The sequence below is a fragment of the Prionailurus viverrinus genome, unplaced genomic scaffold, assembly GCF_022837055.1.
Source record: "Prionailurus viverrinus isolate Anna unplaced genomic scaffold, UM_Priviv_1.0 scaffold_53, whole genome shotgun sequence".
NCBI classification, from domain to species: Eukaryota; Metazoa; Chordata; class Mammalia; order Carnivora; family Felidae; genus Prionailurus; species Prionailurus viverrinus.
In genome coordinates this window covers 564,992-587,406 of record NW_025927616.1, presented here as the reverse complement: position 1 = coordinate 587,406, position 22,415 = coordinate 564,992, and the positions used below count along the sequence as shown (strand labels likewise).

The 22,415-nt window shown below is 60.2% G+C and overlaps 2 protein-coding genes across 5 annotated transcripts in view; one reads left to right on the top strand and one right to left on the bottom strand.

Annotated features, from left to right (window-relative positions):
• Window positions 1–9,757, top strand: part of TP53BP2 (tumor protein p53 binding protein 2) — a 53,345-nt gene extending 43,588 nt beyond the window's left edge. For 2 of the 3 annotated variants that reach the window (XM_047848097.1, XM_047848096.1), the window contains exons 13-18: window positions 45–820; window positions 2,650–2,787; window positions 3,467–3,600; window positions 6,237–6,403; window positions 6,762–6,961; window positions 9,092–9,757. In XM_047848097.1, coding sequence (XP_047704053.1) covers window positions 45–820; window positions 2,650–2,787; window positions 3,467–3,600; window positions 6,237–6,403; window positions 6,762–6,961; window positions 9,092–9,133 — 1,457 coding nt within the window. In that variant the 3' untranslated portion in view covers window positions 9,134–9,757. The remainder of the gene's footprint in view (window positions 1–44; window positions 821–2,649; window positions 2,788–3,466; window positions 3,601–6,236; window positions 6,404–6,761; window positions 6,962–9,091) is intronic. The other variant, XM_047848098.1, reaches the window with a different exon arrangement.
• A 2,018-nt stretch (window positions 9,758–11,775) lies between these two features.
• CAPN2 (calpain 2) overlaps window positions 11,776–22,415 on the bottom strand; it is a 36,744-nt gene continuing 26,104 nt past the window's right edge. The window contains exons 12-21 of one of the 2 annotated variants that reach the window (XM_047848099.1): window positions 21,460–21,671; window positions 20,341–20,377; window positions 19,593–19,658; window positions 18,631–18,688; window positions 17,129–17,193; window positions 16,404–16,472; window positions 15,814–15,892; window positions 14,579–14,695; window positions 13,972–14,030; window positions 11,776–12,637 (exon numbers count right to left, since the gene is read on the bottom strand). In XM_047848099.1, the coding sequence (XP_047704055.1) occupies window positions 12,614–12,637; window positions 13,972–14,030; window positions 14,579–14,695; window positions 15,814–15,892; window positions 16,404–16,472; window positions 17,129–17,193; window positions 18,631–18,688; window positions 19,593–19,658; window positions 20,341–20,377; window positions 21,460–21,671 (786 nt within the window). In that variant the 3' untranslated portion in view covers window positions 11,776–12,613. The other variant, XM_047848100.1, reaches the window with a different exon arrangement.

Below are 22,415 nucleotides of genomic sequence, written 5' to 3'. Positions count from 1 at the left end.
TTTATTGAATACTGATCGGGGCTTTGTTTCCATTTTCCAATCAGTCTACGGCAAGCCTGTGCTCGCTGCTTCCCAGACCCAGCAGCAGCATCCGGAGAACGTCTATTCCAGCAGCCAGGGCGAGCCCGGCAGTCCCGAACCTGACCCGGAGCCCGTGGCGCCCGCTCAGGAGAACCACGAGAACGAAAGAATTCCTCGACCGCTCAGCCCGACCAAATTGCTGCCTTTCTTGTCCAATCCCTACCGGAACCAGAGTGACGCTGACTTAGAAGCCCTGCGGAAGAAACTGTCCAATGCCCCACGGCCGCTGAAAAAACGGAGCTCCATTACAGAGCCAGAGGGGCCCAATGGGCCAAATATCCAGAAACTCTTGTACCAGAGGACCACCATCGCTGCCATGGAGACCATCTCTGTCCCCTCGTATCCGTCCAAGCCGCCTCCAGGCACGGCCGACTCAGAAGGCCCAGGAGAAATCCAGAATCCGTACTCACATGTGGAGCCAGAGAAGGAGACGGTCTCTCTGGTTCCCGAATCGGTGTCCCCGGAGGAAGTGGGGAGCACCGGTGCGGAGAACGGCGACATTCCAGCTCCTTCACCAGGCCTCGACTGTGTGCCCGAAGGAGTCCCAGACGGCAGCCCACGTTTCCAGAATAGTGTGGAAGAACCGAGAGCAGAGACTCCGCACCTGCTCGAGGTGTACCTGGAGGAGTACCCCCCGTACCCGCCCCCGCCGTACCCGACCGGGGAGCCAGAAGGGCCGGGAGAGGACTCTGGGAGCCTGCGTCCCCCCGAGATCACGGGGCAGGTCTCTCTGCCTCCTGTAAGTAATGTGGCGTGTCACCTGGTCCCTTCAGGAGGCCCCCCCCCCCCCCCCCCCCCCGCCTCATCACGGTGTCCCAGGTGGTCGACTGGCAGAGCTCCGGGAACCACCTCTGAGTTCGCAGGGTCGTTTGCCCAGGGCGACAAACATGTCTGCAGCCCACCTTTTGTTTCACAGCCCCCTCAGCACGCAGTGCGTCTCGTAAGTGTCCTAAAAATCCATCACGTTCAGAATACCTTTACTTTTTCATTACTTCTTTTAGTATTTATTTTTGAGAGAGTGTGAGTGGGAGAGAGGCAGAGAGACACACACACACACACACACACACACACACACACACACACACACAGAATGTGAAGGAGGCTCCAGGCTGTCAGCACAGAGCCTGACACGGGACTCGAACCTGTGAACCGTGAGATCATGACCTGAGTCGAAGTCGGACGCTCAACCGACTGAGCCCCCCAGGTGCCCCAAGAACGACCTTAGTTTTTAGGGAAGAGCCCTTTTCTCTGTGAAGAATCAGAGTTCGGTTCTTTGCGATACAAACCACGCTTGTTTCTTCGACTGCGGTCGGAGGTTAACCTCGAGCCCACACTGTACTCAGCCTGGTGTGCGGTTCCCTGCAGCTGGTGTTAAACAGCGGAAAGGAAAGACGTCTCACACCTGGTTTGGCCGTTCCCCCCCACCCCGCCGGCCATCCAGTCAAAATGATGGGTCCTCTCAGGGACGGAGGAGACCGCAGTTAGTGACCGCGTCGTGCTTTCTGCTCAGGAGTCTGTGACCATTGTCCCGGGAGAGCCATCCCCTCCTTGCTTGGGTTCGAGTGACCCGGGGCAGCTTGTGTCTGCTTGTTCGCGAGCGGGCGCAGGGCCCCTGCCCCGCACGGCCCCTGCGCTGCGCGTCACGGTCACGTAACGTTCACACTTCCCTTTTCCAAGAGACGACATCTTAGTCCTCGCGCGTCAGTGGAGTGATGGCCGCACATTTTCCGCAGCGCCGTGGTTGTCCACCCCGAAACCGCGCCGCGTGTGTGCAGCACGGCGCACCTCCGCGAAGTTGCCGCTTTGCTGGCTGTGTGCGAGGCACTTACCGTATGCGGTGTTAGGGCTGGTCTTTGCGAACTCGCCGTATGTTTTTTAAGTCTGGCTTATTAACGGTCGAAGGGCTTGAGTAGCTTAGTCGTGTATCTCGGAGTGTAGTTAGACTTGTGAGTAGACGGCAGTGACGGCGCTTTAAGACCGGAAGGTTTCTTCCCAGGGTATCTAAGGCAGATGATCATATTTCTTATTTCCTTAATTCTGTCCGCTCTCCCCCGAAGCAGGCGTTTGTTGTTACGAAACGGTTAAAAGGGAGGGAGTTGAAGAAGCCAGATCGCTTGGATTTAAATTCCAGCCCTGATGTTTACTGGCCGTGTGCCTTGTTTCCTGATCTGTAAAAGGGGGTAATGGGGTTCTCGTGAGGAGTTCACGAATGATCGTTCGTTCAATGTCCGCCCAGAGAACTGTGTGCCCAGTCTGTGGGGTCTGTCGCACTAAATAGAAGGGGAACCCAAAGACCAGTTCTCGACCCAACGGCAGAGCAGCCTTCTCGCCATCGCACGTCACACCCTTAGCTCCAGCCGTGGTGTCTTGGGTCACCCGAACGGGACACGGTTCAGTTCTTCCCTCTTCGTTCATTAAGCCGTATGTTACGATACACGTCCGTGTCTGGATGATGTTACGTGTCTACAAAATGGGCCAAGTGTGTGTTTGTGAAGCCCCTTTCGCTCCCCCCTTCCCTCGGTCTCCGCGCTGAGACCAGGGCCCTGACTTCACACCTTTCTTCTGCAGGGCAAAAGGACAAACTTACGTAAAACTGGCTCTGACAGGATCGCCCATGGCATGAGGGTGAAGTTCAACCCCCTGGCCCTGCTCCTGGACTCCTCTCTGGAGGGGGAGTTTGACCTCGTGCAGAGAATTATCTATGAGGTACCGTCTAATGATACGACCTTCTGTCCCATTCGGATCTCCGATCTGAGAGAGGGGAATTGCATCTTTAAATCATGGGGGTCGGGGCGAGGTGTCGAAGGGGGGCGGCGAGCACGCCCCGGGACGGGCTGTGCCGGTGGAAGGTGTGACATAAAGTTGGGGGCCCTCTGGGGTCTGGTCTTCCTCTGGGAGATCTCCACCCTCTTGTACAGTTGTGCCTGCATGGGTCCGGACCGCACAGGGTTCATGGTCGTGCCTGTGTGGGTCAGGACCGTGCAGCGTTAAACTGCAGGTGTGGGCCTTATTTCAGAAGCCTGCTATTTGAAATATTTTTAGTTGGCCTGTTTTCCATTCCATGGCAAGTGCACCTTGTCCTTGGACACTAATTTGTGGTGGGAGTCGGAGGGTAAGTAAACATCAGTGGCTCTGAGGGTAGAGTTTCCGGCCCCTCTTCATGGGCAAGAGCCTTTTTATAGTGAGCGCCTGCTTACTCTGGCTTCCCCGCCGCCCTCGTTTCTAGACTTGCTCTTGGTAGAATTTTCCTGGCTCCTGAGGTTTAATTGTGACGGAAAATAACCCCAGGAGCCTGCGTCTGTTCTCTTGATCCTGGACAGCTGGTGGATTGTGATCTGAACGGTGACAGAAGTGTGAGTGACAGTCACCCTTCTCGATGTCACAGGTTGATGACCCAAGCCTGCCGAATGATGAGGGCATCACCGCCCTTCACAATGCCGTGTGCGCGGGCCATACAGAAATCGTGAAGTTCCTGGTGCAGTTTGGTGTGAACGTAAATGCCGCAGACAGTGACGGATGGTAAGGTCCTCGCTGACCCCCGCCCCGGCTTCAGGGTGTCACCGCGAGGTCCCTGCCGGGTGGTGAGAGCATCCGCGTGCGTCCTGCCACGGCTCGTGTCCAGACTCCCCTCTCGTTCCCGTTCTGGGGCACGTGGAGTGTTGGAGTTTAGTAATTAAGTAATAAAAACAGGAAATGTCACAGCCGCGCACAGTTAGTAGACTCGAGCGAGTTTGAGAAATGCCGATTTAAGCAAGGTCCCTTCACCCATGAAACCTCCGTTTTTAATATACTGCTGTCCATTGCACGTCTGCACGAGGGAGTCGGGTCTGTAGACTTTCCCAAATACACGTGACCGTGGAATCCATTTTTTGTGGAGCATTTTGTGAAATGGTTTTATGTGCATAAAGCATAGGAGGGACTGTTATAAGTGATGAGTGTTCCTCATGCGATAATGGATTGTTACATAACGAGTTAAAGGTCTTGATAAGGTATTGTCAGCCCGGTAACAGTAATAGAATGGAGAGTAAATTGTGTAATTTTTCTTTCTTTCTTTTTGGGAAAAGAAAATTTTAAATTATGATAGGCTCTTTTTTGGAAGAAGACTTGTTTTTCTCCGTATAGGATTTTTAAAAACCTGGAATCACGTGAAGATATTTATGCAGGTATTTTTATAGCTTATTTTTCTGATAACGTGGTAAGCGGCTGTACGATGACGTCGGCTTGACCTCGTGCACAGGTGCATGTCACGTGCGTGTACACAGGTGCAGAATAGCCCTACGTTGCGAGGAGTGACTCTCTCTCTTGTTCGACACTTAGATCATCCCCCGGGTGTTTGTTCCAAAGCATTGTGGTTACGGTTTTTAAAAATTACATTTATAATTTTTTTTTTTTTTTTTTTCAACATTTATTTATTTTTGGGACAGAGAGAGACAGAGCATGAACGGGGGAGGGGCAGAGAGAGAGGGAGACAAAGAATCGGAAACAGGCTCCAGGCTCCGAGCCATCAGCCCAGAGCCCGACGCGGGGCTCGAACTCACGGACCGCAAGATCGTGACCTGGCTGAAGTCGGACGCTTAACCGACTGCGCCACCCAGGCGCCCCAAAAATTACATTTATAAAAGTAACGTGTATGCTCTGTGGAAAATGTGTGTAAAAAAGGGAAATGGGAAGAGATCAGCCATTCGTACCCCACGACGTAGAGAGATCAGCATCAGTGGTTCTTAAGTATATTCCTTTAAAGCTTACGTACGCGTACGTATTTTAGCCTAATTCTTTGGTTTAACTTTAAGCCGTAAGCAAAACAAATTTTTTAAGTGATCTCTGTGCTCACCGTGGGGCTTGACCTCACGACCTGAGAACAAGAGTCTCACATTCCTCTGAGCCAGCTGGCCCCCGCCCCACAACAAGTTCTTAATGTGTCATAACGTCTTCGTTTCCCTTTTATTAGGAATTTATGTATAGTTTTTCATTTTTTAAAACCACGCACTTAACAAATCTGCAGTAATACCAAAGTGAGCGGTGGGGGGAATACGTGATCTTAGAGACTGTGCCCTCGAGAGGAATAAAAAGAGGGGAGAGAGGAAACAGGTGAAAGCATGAAACCTGTGTAATTCGGGGCCTGGTCCACATCCTCCAGTTCACGCTTGAGCTGGGCCGCGGCGCCGGGTCCTCTTCCTCTTCCGTGGATCTGGATCACTTAGCGCTCGCTGGGGACATCTGAGGTGCTGGAGGGGACTCCCCGTATGGTGTCTGTGAGTCCCTGCCGGCCAGCTGCCAAACAGACTGAAACGTGTGCGGTTGACAGTCCCTGTTCTCGTCTGCATTGAACTACCAAGGTGTTTTTGGGTTTTTTTTACCAATTAAAATTCACCTTGGATTTTAACAGCCGTTAAGGAAAGGTAGTTTTCTGTGTGCACCTTAATTTCTTCAGAAGCGGTAACGACAAGGGAACACGTAAAGGCCCATGTTTCAAGTGCAGGCCTATACCGCAAAGACGGTCGTGCCCTCCGGTCTGGCACGGCCGGGCGCTAAGGCTGGCACTAACTAGGCAGGTGCTCCAGAACACATCCGACCCTTTCTGAGACGATTGCACGGATTTCCTGTCCTTCACTCATTTCCTTGATTCCCCTGGCCCTCCGCGCTGCCCTGCTGGGCGCCCGGTGTGGCCTGTATGCAACATGTCCCTTTGTGGCTGTCGGTCTTCGGCGGGTTCATGTGTCCATGTGTAACTGATACTGTTTTTAAGTTTATTTGAGAGAGAGAGAGAGAGAGAGAGGGCGCACAAGAGGGAGAGGGGCAGAGGGAGACAGGATCCCAAGCAGGCTCCACGCTGACAGCACAGAGCCCGACACAGGGCCCAAAGCCTCGAACTGTGAGATCGTGACCTGAGCCGAAATCAAGAGTCAGACGCTTGACCAAATGACTCCCCCCCCCACCACCCCCCCCCCCCCCGCCACACACACACACACACACACACACACACACACACACACTGAAGCGTCCCCGGGTGTAACTGATTTCTAAAACCGTGTGTAAGAGGTTTTAGGAGAAAGGCCCAGACCGTGGAGTCTGGAACGCTGTGGGCAGACAGCCCAGCCCGTGGGCGTGGTGTGCACGGGAAGGTCCTCCAGCGCGTTTGCCTCGTGTCCCCCCAGGACCCCGCTGCACTGCGCGGCCTCTTGCAACAACGTGCAGGTGTGTAAGTTCCTGGTGGAGTCCGGAGCCGCCGTGTTCGCCACCACCTACAGCGACACGCAGACCGCCGCCGACAAGTGCGAGGAGGTGGAGGAGGGCTACGCCCAGTGCTCACAGTTCCTTTACGGTTCGCGACAGCTGGCTCGAGTGTGGGGTTACTGCCTCCCTTTGCCCGGAGTTTCTAGGGTGCAGTTGCCAAGTAGCTTTAGCATCCGGGGAAACGTTTGTGTGTCGTGCGCGGTCCTGGCCGTTGAGCACAGGGCGGCCTCGGAGGCAGGGACGGATGCGGCTTCTGTGCTTGCTCCAGGGGGCCTCTCCCAAGACTCAGAGAAGGGAGGCTCCGGGTGTGGGCCCGGCGGCCCAGGCGTGTCCGCGCAGTCAGACGCGGGGGCTCCGTGCCAGGGGCACCTGGGACGGGAGGTGTCGGGGGGTGGGGGGCGCGTCGGGCGTCGGGCCCTGATCCGCTGGCTCCCCCGTGGTTTCAGGAGTGCAGGAGAAGATGGGCATCATGAACAAAGGGGTCCTGTACGCGCTGTGGGACTACGAGCCTCAGCACGGCGACGAGCTGCCCCTGCGAGAGGGGGACTGCCTGGCCGTGCTGCGGCGGGAGGACGAGGAGGAGACCGAGTGGTGGTGGGCACGCCTGCAGGACCAGGAGGGCTACGTGCCCCGCAACTTGCTGGGGGTAAGTGTGTCCTCTGTGCGCGCGACGGCGAATCCTCACGTTTGGACGGTGGCGGGTTCACGCGTCCGGCCACATTTTCCGTGTTGGCGAGCCACCGGGCACGGTCAGGGTCCCGTGCTCTCGGAGCTCCTGCGCTCCTCACGGGACCCGGGGCTGGACCGGGCAGGGCACTGCGGGCAGGAGTCACCTTCTGTCCTGGATTTAGGTGGAGGGGGCTCTCGGGAGCGTTTGCAGGGAGGAGGCCGGGAGAGCGGGCAAGAGAAGGGAGGGGGCGTAGCGCTTTCCAGACGCTGCATTGCCGACCTGAGTGCCGTGGGCGCCAGGGCGGGACAGATAACGGAGAGCGAGGAGAGGACCGACGTGGGAAGGTGGAAGAGCCCGGCCGGGGAGGTGACGACGGTCAGCGGCGCGGCTCCGCGCAGTCCCCCTGCACCTGGGCGTGGCGGGAGGGACCGGAGGGCCACCACCTCCTGAGATTGTTGAGGCGTCTGATGGGCAGCGATGGGGGAGAGGTTTTTATGGGGGTTTTCATCAGGTCGGACCCACGCGGGCTGAGCGGCACGGAGCCGCTCCGGTGTCTGGGTCTCTAGCCAGGGCTCTGGGTGCGAGCGCTCCGCTGCCCCGTGTTACTCCGCCGAGTGACCGTGGTGTCGGAACCTGGCTGCCTGGATTCCGACCCGCGCCCCCTCCTGACCCTTCTTGTCGGCTCCCATGTCTCGTGTGCCGTGTGGGTGACCTCGTGTGTCCCGACTGCTGCCCCTGCTCACAACGTTTATCGTTAAGTAAACCTTTGAGCCTGGATCATATTCACACATGTGATTCTGATGTAAATTACAAAGAATTGATGAAAGTTAAAGTAAATTTGATCATGGAGCCCTTTATTTTTTTTTAATTTTTTTTAAATTTTTTTTTGAGACAGAGACTTAGCGTGAGTGGGGGAGGGGCAGAGAGAGGGGGAGACCCAGAATCCGAAGCCGGCTCCAGGCTCCAAAGAGCTGTTAGCACAGAGCTTTATGCGGGGCTCGAACTCCCAGACCGTGAGATCATGACCTGAGTGTAAGTCAGATGCTTACCTGAGGTGCCCGGGCCACGGAGCCCTTTAAACGAGCTTTCCAGTGACCCGACCAGAGTTCTATCCAGCCCGACGGAGTCTCTGCAGCCGCCCCCCTGCCGAACACGAGCAGCAAATACTAGTTCTACCTTTTGACGTTTCCTGCCTCTGAAGACCTCTCGGAACTAGTTGCTTATTGGAACCTTTTGTTGTGATTTTCCAAGCGGTCCTGTGACTCCTGAACAGAGGAGGCCGCGTGGCCCAGGTGCTCGGCCCTCGGGAGGCCCGCGTCAGGCTGGGTCGGAGACGTTCGTGTTCACCCCAGCCTTTTGGAGGTCTCCCCGGGGTAGAAGTTGCCTCTAAGTAACGTTTTTTTTGGTTTCCTTTGAGTTTAAAAGAAAAAAGGAACTCACGTAAATGTTGAGTTTTTAATCAGCGGTTCAAATTTGAGTCTAGAAAATTGTATTGACCAGTTGTTTTCTCGGAAAAGTCATCTTTTGTGTGGTGTCGATCACCCGTTTTTCAGTTTTGGCTGGAGTCTGACTCCACTTTCTTTCAGCAAACCCTTTTTCCCGTTGTGTAGGCGGGAGGAGGGGGTTGTTTACTGCGCCAGCTGGATGACTCGTTGGGCTCACCCGTGGCTTCAGGACCTTCCATTCTTCTCTCCGGCTCTTGTTCTAGAAAACACAAAACCACAAAAATCCCCACACAAAAACCTCCACTTATCCTCCCTGAAATCGGCAGACTTTGAGTCTGTGGCATCCTGTCGCTCAGTCTCCTGTCACGGAGTCGGGTCTGTTGTCAGTGAGGTTACAGGAGACCCTGATCTGTCCCGTCCGCTCGGGAAGCTGCAGGCCGCGCGGGTGGGGCCGGTGCTCAGCGCCACCTGCATTTTTACGTGGGACCCCCTGTGACTTTGCAGGGGAGGTGCCGAGTGTGAATCTTGTGTCCTGGGGCGGCGCTGGGTGCCTCACGTGCAGAAAGAGTCCTTTTCTTCGTTTCTTTCCGGTGACACCAGACCCCCATACTCGAGGTTTTTGTCTCTGCAGCATGTAAATCATTTCTCCGTTCTCTTGCAGCTGTACCCCAGAATTAAACCCAGACAAAGGAGCTTGGCCTGAAACTACGGAGTTTTAGTTTCTGAAGAACTCACCTGTTATCAGTAAGGAGAAGTGACGCGATCGTTTGTGGCAAACATTTCACAAGACTGCTGGCGACGTCACTGGAAGGCATCTGGATTGGGCTCTGGAGGGAGGTGAAGGATGTGGGGAGTTGGCTCTCCGAGGGGGACCTCGGCGTGATAAACTGGCCGTGCTGTGCTGGGGAAGCATGTTCGTCTGAGAGAGAAGTGGGGCCGCTCCGTGGGCTCCGTGTCCCACCTGCTTGCTGTTGGTCGGCGCGTCCCCTGCACCCGCCCCACCGGGAAGGACCAGAGCCGTGGAGGCGGCCCCGGGACCTTGGGACACAGGCCACACGCTCAGAACCACGTGTTGGCGGGTGTGGGCGGCCCTTCGTGTAGGAGTTTGTAGCGTCTTCGGAGTCGCGTGTGGAAGGAATCCTGGGACCGAGCCACAGCACAGCTACCTGAATGTGGAATCTGGTTTTTAGGGGGATTTGAATCTATATTTATTGTCTTTTGTATCCTGGAAATTGGAGACTCGCTATATAGACTTAACCATGAAATTTATCAAGATCGTTGCTGACTTTAAAAACAATTGTAATAAAATTAAACTTTTTGACTCTAAGCTTTTTACTGGTTTCTGTTCTTTGTGTCACGAAAAGCCTTGTTGAAGCTCCCACGCTGTTGGGAGAGTAGCGGTTTCTTCCCCGGCCGTGTGGCTGCAGTGAGGAGTGAGGTTCTTACAGACGGCTGGGTTTTGAAATTGGTGAGCTCTGCGGTGGCCCTGATCGGGAGCCACGGGGACAGCCGGTGGCCCCGTCCCCACGCCTCTGCGAGAGGAAGGGTCTGGTGTTCGTGGTGCTGTCTGCAGGGATTCACCGGACAAGAACTCAGACTGAGTCTGCATTGTTTGTGATCGGTTACCCGGTTTGTGAGTCGTTGCGGAGCCCGTGGCTCTGTGTGGTGGGGTCACCGAGTAGGAGCCACGCGGGAAGGACCGGCTGTGCGCAATCCCGGCCTGTTTGTGGGCAGCTCAGTTCCAGCAAGAAGGCGGGGGAAGAGCCAACAGGCCGCGCTCTGCGGGTAACAGAGAAGGCGGTGACCCCGAGGGCTGGACACCAGAGGACCACCCTGCTGCTGTCCCCCGCCTGGCAGGGTTTGGAGGTGGGGCTCACGTGAGGTCACCAGGTTAAGTTCCCCCTCCCTAAGGCATTTGCGTCCTTGGAGGAGGAAGGGACCACCTCCCCTCCCCACGTGAGGTCACCACGAGGGGGCGGCCACACGCGTGCCACGAAGGGTCCCGCACCCCGGCCTCGGACCCCCCAGCTCCCCAGGATAGTGAGGGGCTGTGGGGTGGGCCCCCGGTGGGCGCTGCGGTAACGGGACGGCATGGATCGCTGACCTTGGACAGAGTGGCTTCCCCAGGGGCTGCCGCTGGGTCCGGCTGCACGGAGGGGGGTGCTGGTCCTGGAGCCGCGGGGGGATCCCCGCTAGGGGACAGTTTTAAGTGATCTCCACGACCCCGAGATCACCCGCTGCGCCGGGCCCCCGGGGATGGGTGATTTTAAGCGCATAAAGTGACAGGAAGCGAGCGCGACACCTGGGTTGGTTCCTGGCCACCAAGCGACCGTGACCCGGCCGTGCCCTCCACAGCGGCCTCTGCGTGCACCTGCTGGTGAACCGTGATCATCCATTGTCCCCTCAGCCCTATACCCACGACGTGTTTTCTCTTTTGGTTTTTACTTGTTTACGTCTTACCCGAGGTCTGCGGGGAAGGTTTGCAGGTACAGAGAAGGGTCTGGGGTCGGGGGGGCGCAGACGCTTCTGCTCTGGCTGTGGTGTCTGTCGTGCTGTGGGCGCGGGGCCGCCACGGGAAGGACCCCGGGGTCAGACGCGGTGGCCCCGTGAGGCATCTTCACGGCCGCAGTTCAGGTTTTTGTAAACCGCGGAAGTGGGGCTTTTAAAGGGGGCGGGGGCACGTCTACCTTCTCGCCATGAGGGAGGCGATGACCAGTGCTCCCCGGTTGGGGAACCCAGGTGCTTGGTCGTTGTCCCCAGTCCTTTTCTAAATGGGTTGAGCTAAGCGGAGCGGAGCCCTTGGCTGTCTCGTGTCTCTGTTTCCTCTGCTGTGACGACGAACCAGGGAGCAGGGCAGGTGGTGGCGAGCCAGGGGCCTTGCGGGCGGCCCCCGGCACAGAAGCGGTTTGTGGGCCTCTGCGACCTGGGAAGGCGCCTCCGTCCCCTTCCTGTGTGCCCAGCCCCCACTGGACGAGGCTGGGAGATACGCTTGCTGGCCCGGCCCGGCCCGGCCCGTCGCACACCTCTCCTGGGTCGTAAGGCTCCCGCAGGGGCACCACCGGCAGGCCCGTGACTGACGCGCCTGTCCTGTCTGCCTCTCTCGTCCCCACACCCGAGAGACCTGCCTGGGCCTCCTCGGGGGAGGCCAGGGGCAGCAGAGGAGAGCCGGACCTACTTTGTGGACACTTGAGAGCCTCTGAATTGGATTAAGAAACTGCGTAGTTCCAAGCTGCCTTTAACTCTCAAGAGTGGGAAACGAGAGGTGACCTTGGAGCGGGAACAGGCCGAGACCCGGGCGCACCGCCCGCCGCGGGGCCCCCGAAGGACAGCACGGCACGCCGACCGCTTGGGTCACCCTTTATTAACAGCACGTTCAGCAGGAAGTAAGGCAACAAGGCGGTAGGTGTGTAAGGCGGCTCGCGTCTTCCGGGGTGAAGCAGGGCTCAAGCTCTCCCACCCGTGTCCCTCCCGGCTCCACGCACAAGCGCGGGGGTGCCGACGTCCCGGCCACGAACGGCTCGTCCTGTCCTTTCCCGTAATGGGCTCGGACACCAGGCACCTGCTTTCGTGCACGCTTCGGTTAGCGGGCCGAGGGCCGCGTGGCTTCAGCATCTTCTGCGACACACGGGTCACCGGGCCGTTCTACTTAAAACCTGGCTCTCTCTGCAACCACGTGACGGAGGTGTGCGTGCTGGCCCGGCCTGTCACTCTTCGACGCTTCCTGTTTTCCGTCTCACTCCAGGGACGCGCACTGCTGTTTGGCAAATGCCACAGCTGCATTGTTAATCGGGAATTTACTTTCAATGTTCCCAGCAAGGACCTCGTGTCCTTGGAGACTGACTTCGTGTTTGGTCAGCGGTTAAAAATACCTCCCTGTGTTTTTCTCCAATTGGATATTGCCATAAGCGGGCAAGTGGGTAAAAGTAAACCGTGGACCTGTTTATAGATGGAAGGTTTTCTCTGAGCTAACCCAGGATGGAGTGAGTCACCTGCATGTAATACCAGGATACGCAGATCTTTTTTACTGTGAAACGTGAGACCTGTCTCAAAAAGTATCTTTATTTTCAGCTCTAGCCATTCATCGGTTAGGTAAATGTTCCCGTCATTTTGGGGTCCAGATAAAAAGTTTCTCTGTGGGGGCTTCGTCCTCGGCTGGCTGTCTTCAGGCAGATCAGTTAGGACTTCAGAGGACTGAAAAGCAGAGCCACTGTGAGGAGGAAGACAGCCGGTCAGCTCAGACACCTTGTGCAGAACTAACGGTCATTCTGGAAGAACGACTTGGAGCAGACAGGGATGGGGGCACAGACTCGCGGGTTCTCCTCCCCACTTCTACAGCCTGGCCCGGCCCAGGTCAGCGGCACGACCCGGCTCACAGGCCGACAGCCACGAGACAGACCGGACCACGCGGCATTTCCTGCCGCCCCCTCCAGGTCGGGTGAACATTAGTTCGGCTGTCCCCGAAACCAGTGCTTTCGACCTCGGTCAACTGGGGGTCAAGTGGGGGCTCTGGGTCACACTCTGCTCCAGTCGGTCCGGGACCCGGGCCCGGGGCCCCGGCTTCTGCAAAGCTGCCCTTGGTGCATCGTGCAGCCGGGGCCGAGACTGAGACTGCAGCCTCGTTCTAGAAGTTACCTAGTGTCATTGTAGCCAGCTAAAATGTATTCTCAGTTGGCTGAAGGTCCTTTATAATGCATCATAGCAGGTGCAAAGCTACTTCATTCTGGCTTCCCCCGGGTCAAAGTTCAAGGACAGGAGTCCCTAGTCCCTTACACCTGTCCCCTTGTCACTTTGCTCCTGGCTGGAGCATGGGACCGTGTCATTCCCCTGGGCACCGGCCCCTGACCGGCCCTCGCCAGCCTGTGCTGCTCCGAGCTCGGCTCCCCTGACAGCAAACGTGAGGCCACGACCGGGAGGGCGTGCCCCTCCTCCTGGAGGGGAGAACGTTCTGGCACCAGGGTGACAGGACATTTTGCACTTTGCTTTTCACGGGACCGGTCAGCCCGCTGCATTGGGACTGACGGTCCCCTGGGCCTTGCTGGGGCTCCGGACCAGGAGCTCGGTAACTCTCTACGGCAAGTTTATGTATTTTCGATGGAATTTTTAACCGGGGCGGGGGGTGGGGGAATAAGGTAATCTGCCCAGGAAGTATTTTAAGTAGGTCTGGTCTAAGAAGGACACATCTTCCCCAAACCCACTTGAATTTCATGCAGGAGAATTTTCTTACGTGACCACCATCTCTCGTTCATGTGAACAAGCACTTCGTTTTCCCCTCGACGTTTTCCCGCGTGTGCACTTGGCAAATTGCGTGGGAGGAGGAACCGGGAGTGTCTCCCGGGGCCCGAGGGTCGGCGGGGGGGGGGGGGGGGGGTGCGGGGAAGGGTGTGCACGTTTGTGGTGGGACCTCACACCCGTTCACAGGCCCGCCTCCCACGGCCACCACACTTGCAAGGTGGAGCTTTTTAAGCCAACAGCCACGGGTCCCTGTCCCGCCCCCCCCCCCCCCCGTGACAGCTCCCGGTGCCTTGTGAGCGGCTGACTTACAGAGATGAGGTCGAGCTCGATGGTCCCAGTGTTCTCGGGATCCAGCTGCTTAAATATCCCTGAGGGAGGGGGGTGGGGGGTGGGAGGAGAGCCGCCCGGTGAGCACTCCCTCCTCCTCCCCTCTTCCTCCTCCTCCTCCACCCTCCTCCTCTCTCTCACTCCTCTTCCCCTCCTCCTCCCTCCTCCTCCCCTCTTCCCCCTCCTTCTCTTCCCTCCTCCTCCCCTCTTCCCCCTCCTCCTCCTCTCTCTTCACTCCTCTTCCCCCTCCTCCTCCCTCCTCCTCCTCTTCCCCCCTCCTCCTTCCTCCTCCTCCTCCCCCTCCCTCCTCCTCCCTTCTCCTTCTCTTCCCTCCTCCTCACTCCTCTTCACTTCTCCTCCCCCCTCCTCCCCCCCTTCCCCCTCCTCCTCCCCCTCCCCCTCCTCGCTCCTCCTCCTCCTCCTCACTCCTCCTCCTCACGCCACCTCCTCCTCCTCCTTGCTCAGTCACCAGGTCCTCCCTCCGCCCACAAGGGTCTGTGCAGTCAACGGCGCACACACGCCCTTCCAGGCGGCCTCCCCTGCGCCAAGCACAGAACTGGGACGGGCCTTTCCCCAAGCGGCCACTCACTGAACAGCGTCTCCAGCCGGACCAGACACCGGACGAAGTTATCGAAGTCAATGATGAGGTCGTCGTCCGCAAAGCGCGCAACGACGACCTGGTGGAGCTGACACGGCAGCTTGAAGCCTGAAGTCGGAGGAAGAGGGCGCGGCCTCAGGGTGTGCGTCACACGGCGCCCGTGCCACAGACGTGGCCCTCACGTCGCCGCCGCCCCATCCCCTGGTGCTCGCCTGGGGACCCGCCGCTCCCACCCTTGCTCCCGACTCTGACCGCTCACCTGGCTCTGCCTGTCCCCGCAGGCTGCCATGAGGCTTCCTGTCCCCATCCCTGTCCCTTTGGCCCGTCCCCGCCCCCATGGCCCATCCCTGACCCTGTGGCCTGTCCCTGTCCCCGTGGCCCATCCCCATCCCCATGGCCCATCCCTGACCCTGCGGCCCGCCCCCGTCCCCGTGGCCCATCCTTGTCCCCGTGGCCCACCCCCACCCCTGTGGCCCGTCCCCGTGGCCACCTCTCCCTGTGCTTCCTCTCCCGGCTGTTTAGCTCTGAATCCCCTGGAGACTAACTTCCTGGATGCCCATGGCACAGACTGTCCGAGATTAGCGATAATTTCTGTTCCCGTGGCAGGATTTCCACTGGGCCACGGCTGCCTGAAATCAGGACCATGTTTCCTGCATCCCCTGCAGCACACTGAGGGCTTGTGACTCAGTCCTGCCAGGGGGTCGTGTGCCTGACGGCGGGGGGAGCCCATCTCTCCCTCCTTTTGTCCACCCGTTGCCAGAACACGACCGGGGTGCCTTGCCGTCCTAGTCCGGAAGGCCCCGCAGCGGGGGGCACCTCCCCTCGCACTGGGACCGCGTGGGGGGAGGTGGCTCTCGCTGAATCCAGGTATCTGGGGTCTCGGTGTCGGGATTTTATGTTGCCCGTGGGGGACTCACTCCAGAGGGGAGCGGAGACCCTCGTGTCAGCCCTGCACCTGGCAAGGGCCGGGGGCCCGCTCGCCCCGCCAGCCTCTCGGAGGAAACGTCGATTCAGGAAGGTATGGCGGGCAGAGCGTTTCACCAGGGAGCTTTTAAAAGGGGAACGGAAAGGACGTGTTTGTGCCAAAGCAGCACCCGCTCTGTCTCACGGTCACCGACCTCCACAGGGTGCGGAGCACAGTCTCCCGTGCCCCACAGCCGGGACGGGGCCAGCGCTGGCGTAGCCCGCAGCCGGACGGAAGGGAGAAAACAGCCACGAGGCGTTACCTGCTTCCTCCAGTGCTTTCCGCATCTCGTAGGAGTTCATGGTGCCAGACCTGTCCACGTCGATTTCCCGGTAAATTTTCTGGAACGAGAAATAATTCCAAGAACCATGACCGAAAGCGAGGCAGGCAGCGAGTTGGCTCGCGCCGAGCGCCGCGCACGGACGCAGATTTCCCAGCTTTGCCTCCGGTGGCCTTGGAAGAGTCGCCCACCTTTCTGCCTTGATTAGCTAATAGCGTTGGCCTCTCCCGTGAGCCGGTTTGTCAACATGCCCGTCAGCCGACCAGCCAGCCGCCACGGCTCACGTTATCTTATCCGACTGGTGTGCTCGAGCTGCTAAAAACCCATGTTACAAAAGGCGACGTGGCTTCTCCGGGACGCTTTCGGGAGCAGCTGTTAGGGGACCCCGTTTCCGGTCGGCGCCAGGCGAGGGCAGGAGGCGGGCTCATCTTTGCTGTCTGCGTGTGGCCAGCCTGTCTCTGTGGGTCCAGTCGCCACCCTGGGGATGTCCCTCCCACCTGGCAAAGGGTTGTACGGACCCCGCACGACCCCGACACAGCCCCCCCGCCCCCCGGCGGCCCCCGGGCGCTCACCTGGTACTTCTGAATCTTTGTCCAAAGAACGTAGAACTCCTTCAGCCCCAGCTTGCCGCTGCCATCTGACTGCCCGCGGTTAAGGAGAGCCCGGCCGTGGGTGCGTCCCCTCCACCGGATGGCGCTGACGCCCACAGCATATCTGCAGGCGGCTCCTGCTGTAGGACCCGGCCTGCCTCTGAGGCTGGCGGAGGGCCCAGAAGGAGGCCTCTGGCGACCCTGACCTTTGCTGGTTGGTCTGGGGACGCGGGGGGCCCCGGCCCCGGTGAGAACGAGCTGTCACATGACCTGCAGAGGTTTCCCCCCCCCCCCCCGCTAAGTTCTGCAATGCTTCTAAGGCCTCTTGTGAGGCAACCACTGTGAGCCCACGAGAGAAAACTTCGAGCAGCACAGAGCATCCGTGCCCAGGACTTGTCCCTGAGCCACGAGTCGAGGCTGTGGGCGGCCGGGGAAGGAGCTGCCCACGGCGGGCGGGCCCCGCGCCCACAGATCGGGAAAACCCACAACCAGAGGAGACTGGTCTGCAGGGTATTTTCCACGGCCGCTTGGGCACAGCTGAGCGGCCGCCTCCTGTGCGGGGACCTGGGACACGGCCCTCGGCTTCCCCTCATCTGCAGCTCCTCAACTCCCCTTCAGGGGGCCCTGGACGGGAGGGGCGCGGTGTCAGAGCCCCCAGGGCGGGGGTCTCAAACGCCGTGTCTGGGCTCTGCCTCCTGGAAGGATACGTCCAGCATGTCCACCATGATCTTACAGGTCTCGATGCTGAAGCCATCCGACTTGATGTCCTGGCCTGCAAGACAAAGTGCCAGTGATGGTTACGTCCCACAGAGACGCGCTGTCCCCGGGAGCCCCCTCGAGGAAGTGCTCATCCGTCCCTCCAGGGCCCCAGCAGGCCGGTGGCTGTCGGAGGGGCCGGGGGAGGGGGGCGTCCGCCTGTGATTCGCCACACGAGCGCGTGCCCCGAGGACCAGAACCTGTCCGGAGTGGCCGCGGCGGGTGGCTGGCGGCCTGCAGGAGACCCTCATCACAAGTAGGAGCCTGGTCCCTCCCGGACTCCATGAGGGGTCCCCCTCTTGTCCTGTCCTTGTAAAGGCTGCCACTTAACTCGCAGCTGCCCTCGTGGGCACAGACCGCTCTCCGCCCGGGGCAGAGGCAGGGGTCAGCGGGCAGCCGGGGGCAGGGAGGCTGAGCCCCGGCGCGGCCTGGCTCTTTCTGCCTCCGTCTGTGCGGGAACAAGGAGGCTTTGACGGCCACATGCCTCAGCAGCCCTGTGACCTCACTCGTGCCTGGCGGCCTCTGGGACTCGCACCATCTTCTTGTCCGCGCCTGGCCTGCCCGGGGAGGAACCGGTTACGAGCGGATCCCTCCCCACATCCTCCGCGGTGGATGGGCGGCCGGCCAGGCTCTTCTCTGGCTGTGAGGGAGTTTGCCATGGGTTAGGCCGGCTGCTGGTGGCGCCCGGGGCTGCTGCTCAGGACACGGTGACGTCGGGGCTCGCGGGGTCTGACCTCACACAGACCCGCGCGGGGACTGCGGTCTCTTTGAGGGCCGTGCGGCTCTTGTGATAATTTGCGGGGGAGGAAATGTGTCCCCGGGGCTGGCCTGTCCCGTTTCTGACTCGGACGCAGTTCCAGGTGTCCCGGGCCCTCCTCAGGCCCCTCTGGGCCTCACCCCTTCTTCCAGGAGCCTGCCAGCCGCCTCTGGGCCCTCAGGTCCCTGGCCTGGCTCATCAGTTCAAGGGAAACCATGCCAGTCAGACGAGGCTCCTGACATGCACGCTGGGGAGATGCTTTGCACACCGTTCCGTGGTTCCAGACGGCCCGTTTACCCTTCCAACCTGGCTACTGAGTGAGGTGGTATCACTCCATCCACGGCTCCGCCCCCCTTCCAGCTGACCGTCGGAGGGGCCGCCACACGGAGCTCGGGCTCTGCATCAGGCAGTTTCGCAGGGCACCCGTTGGAGGCTCCCCAATCTCTGGGGTTAGGTAGTGACGCTCCTGCTTTCCAGGTGCAGCAAGAGAGCCCGAGGCTCTCCGCGCACGGGCTTCCAGCAAGAGCCGGCCAGTGGTGGTCTCGACTTGGGGCCCTCTGATCCTGAGTGACCAGGGCACACAGAGCCTCCTCTGCCCAGTTCCTCAGGGGGCCGGGGGCTGGCGGGTGTTTACGTGCGGGCGGGAGGGGACCGGCGGCCGGGAGGGGACCGGGGCCCCACCAGGAGGGCACTTACGCTTGGCCAGCACCCTCCTCAGGATGGTCTGCAGCTCGAAGGCCGAGATCTCCGCGTCCTGTGGACACGAAGCAAAGCGTGGTCACCGCCCGGCGGCCGCGGGACGAGGGAGGCTCCGCCCACGTCAGGTGCACTGGGCGGGGCTGGGCGGGGCCTGTGATGTGCGGGTCCAGCGCCCCCTGCAGGCCGCACGTCTCGGCGGACTGCAGGCCCCGTGGACACAGTTGAGAACCCTCCGCTCCACCCACGCGTGCGGTCCCACTCGACGCCCTTCTGATCCTAGTCCTCCGCCCGTCGCCCCTTCCTCCCCTTTGAAACTCGGGTCTGGCTCCTTGCAAAGCTGGTGAGGGCCCAGCTGTCTCCCCGCCGCTCTGCCTCTGAGGCCCCAGCTCCCGGGGCGGGTCTGGTGCCCTACACACGCCCTCGTGTTGGGGGACAGGGGAGGAGGGACGGGGGACGAGCCCAAGTCGCAAGACCACCATGGGCCACAGTCCCTTCTCCTAGGGGTGGGGGCGGGGCCCACGTGCCGCAGACCATCGGGAACAGGTGTCTGTGTCATGGGGCCAGAGACCCGGTGGCCCCAGAGCTCTGTTTGGACTGGCTGGGCAGACAGGGCCGCACGGTGGTGGTGGGGGGGGGGGGGTAGTGCCTGAAGGAACTGTGCCCTGAGCCGTGCTCTTGAGATGTGCGACCCTTCTGTCCCTTGAGCGTCTCTGTGGACATCAGGGACATCCCAGCTGGACGCAGAGGACAGGAAGCAGCCGGAACCCTAAGGCCAGAGGGAGTCGGAGCCAGAGCAGACGCCAAGCGGCAGCCCCACCGTGTGGGCAGGAGCCCCAGTCCCCCCGCGACGCCTCTTGGTTCTACTCTTGCCTCTGCCCCTTTGGAGTCGCGTCGGGGACGAGACTGTCCCTTCGAGTGGACCACAGCACAGGGCAGAGGCCGCGTGCACAGACACCCACCTCGCCTGCCAGCTGTGCAAAGAGCCTTCTGAAGCCGTCGTCAATGTCGTCCTCGCTGGCATCGTTCTGGAAGGGGGGATACGGGAGCAGGTCAGAGCCAAGGAGGCGCCTCCCGTGGGCTTGAGACCAAGGGCAGTGTGAGGAATTAAGGGTGGATGAGAGAGGGATGGAAAGCCTGAGGGAGGGGTTAACAAGTCCTCACGGAGGCGTCTCCTCTAGCCCTCAACCAGGACGCCCTTCCTGACCTACACTAGTGGGGATCCAGAAGCAGAGCCCAGCCGGAATGTTCTAGAAGGTCTTTGACAGTGGCCCCCTGGACTATTCACTCTCTCCCTGGGGACAGGGGACAGAGGAAGGGCCTTCCATCATGTTGGCTGTGGTCTCCTTCCTGGACTTGGGATTTGTGGTGGTCAGGCCTCCCCTGGGACCCCCAAACCCTCGGGATTCACCACTATTTGAACAGCGACCCTTGGTGTTACCCTCGGGAGCCTCAGAAATCTCGTCACCCAGCGTTTTCATTTTACAGATGAGGAAACTGGGGCCCAGGAAAGGTGGCGACGAGAAGCCCGTGGTCCCGTGCGTGGGGGTGGGGTGGTCAAGGGCCACGTGCTGGCCGGTGCAGGTGCAGGGGGCGACCCTAGTTTCAAGCTGGGGGCACGAGGTCCTGGGGCCCCCTAGCGATGAGGGGGGCCCCTCTGGGTCCTGGGCAGTCGGGGGCAGAGCGGGCGAGTCCGGAGGTCACACACACCTCATCGAGGTCGGCCTCAATCTCGTCGTCGACCACCCTGGAAACAGAGGGAGACTGTGTTACCGGAAAGGAGGTGGGGGTGGGACGCACGTGGTGCCAAAACCAAGGCCGACGGCACGTGTGACTGTTAGGGCAGCGCAGGGCGGGGCGGGCAGGGTCACTGGACCGCAGCCCTGCACGGAGGAGGCGGAGGCGGGCAGGGACTTTCTTGCTCCTCGAGAAGCATGTGTGGGGACAGCAGACCCCGGCACCCGCTCTCCGATTCTGCGGCAATCTCTGTCACATAAACCTTCCACACCCGGGATCCGGCAAGGTCCCTGCTGCCTACGCGTCCTGCTCGGAGGCCGGGGTGTGGTCTCAGCTGAATCTCGGGCGGCTCGGGCGGCGCCCCGTGCTGTGTGCGGCGCTGGGCCCTTCTTGGGCCCCGGGACCCTCCACTGGTCCACCGAGGGCCCCGGCCGCTGTGCCCGCGGCTGGCCCGAGCCGGCCCATCGGACACACTGTCCTGGGTCTGATGGGAGCCCGTGGCACGAGGTAGAGGCAACACAGCACGTGCCGTGTGCCCTGCCTCCCATCTGTTCAAAGCCCCCGTGTTCCTCCGTAAATCTCCTTTTGTTTAAGCCGCCGAGGAGGATTACGTCTTCTGCAATCAGGTGCCCAACCGAATAGATGTGGCTGAGGCAGCGGCCAACGGGGCAGGAGCCACCGGGAACCGAGCCATCCTGACGAGGGGCCCTGGACCGCTGGGCCCAGTGACCACCGAGGCCGTCACTCGAGGGCCGCTGGACGGAAAGGATTATACGGTGCGGCCCGGCTTCTCCCTGTGAGGTCCCTGGGTTCAGCCGTCCAACCCGTGTCGTCACGGCGAATGTGACAGCTCGATCTTTCGGAGACGCAGCTGCCACGGCAGATTCTGCGCTAGGCTCCACAGCCGCCCTTTCTAACCGCGAATACCCCGCGTGGCTCATTTCTTTGCTCCCTGGAATGTAACGCTGAGGTCCTCCCAGCTGCGACCTGGAAGCGGGCGGGTGTCGCAGAGCAGAAACTCGGAGGGAGGGCGCCGCGCTCCAGGGGACGGGGACGGGGCCGGGGGGCCGGGAGGAGGGCAGGAGCACCTACTGGTAGTCGGCCTTCTTCTCGGAAAAGACCCGGACGCAGAAGTCCCCGTCCTTGTTGGGCTCGAAGGTGGACGGCACCAGGATGTACTCCCCAGGCGGCAGCTTGAACCGGTTCAGCACCTCCCGCAGGTTGATGAAGGTGTCGGACCGCTCCCTCGCCCGGTGCGTCAGGAAGAAGTTTCTGCTGAGGTGGATGTTAGTCTGTCCAGTCATCTGAGGGACAAACAGAAACAGAAGGGAGTAGACGGCAGAGAGAGCCCCAAATCCGCATTGTTTTCGCTCACGGAGAAGGCGACGGTGCCCGTCGTTCCAGATCAAACGCAAACTTCCCGCCCACGAGAACAAATGTCCACGGAGGGGCTGAGGGCACGTGCGGCGGGGGTCCCGCGCGCACCCAGCTCTGCAGAGACCCCATCTGCACACGGAGGGGCTCGGCCGTGAGGCCCCCCGCAGGAGTCGGATCAGTGCTGTGTGGTGTGTGACATGTGAACAAAAGTCGGGACGGGGCCGGGCCAGGAAGGCAGGTGTGGCCGGTGTGGCCGGGCTGGCCGCCGCGAGGCCGGAACTCACCAGAGGGATCCGGAGAAGCCCAGCTTGCCCCGACGGCACTGCCCGGCCCGACAGTGTATACCACTAGGGTGGAGGGGGGCACCCCGCGTGGCCACTGGATCAGCCGCGGCCTTTATGGACCCACACGGCTGCCGTACTTCCCACCAGTCCTGCTAATGCCAGCTGTGAGCCTACTATGCGCTCTCACGCCATTCACCTCATCGCTATGGTCCCTCCAGGTGGGTCGTGGACCAAGTTTTATTGAAAAAGAAACGGAGAGGGACGCCTGGGGGGCTCAGTCGGTTAAGCGTCCTACTTTGGCTCAGGTCGTGATCTCGCTGTGCATGAATTTGAGCCCCGCGTCGGGCTCTGTGCCGACAGCTCAGAGCCTGGAGCCTGCTTGGGACT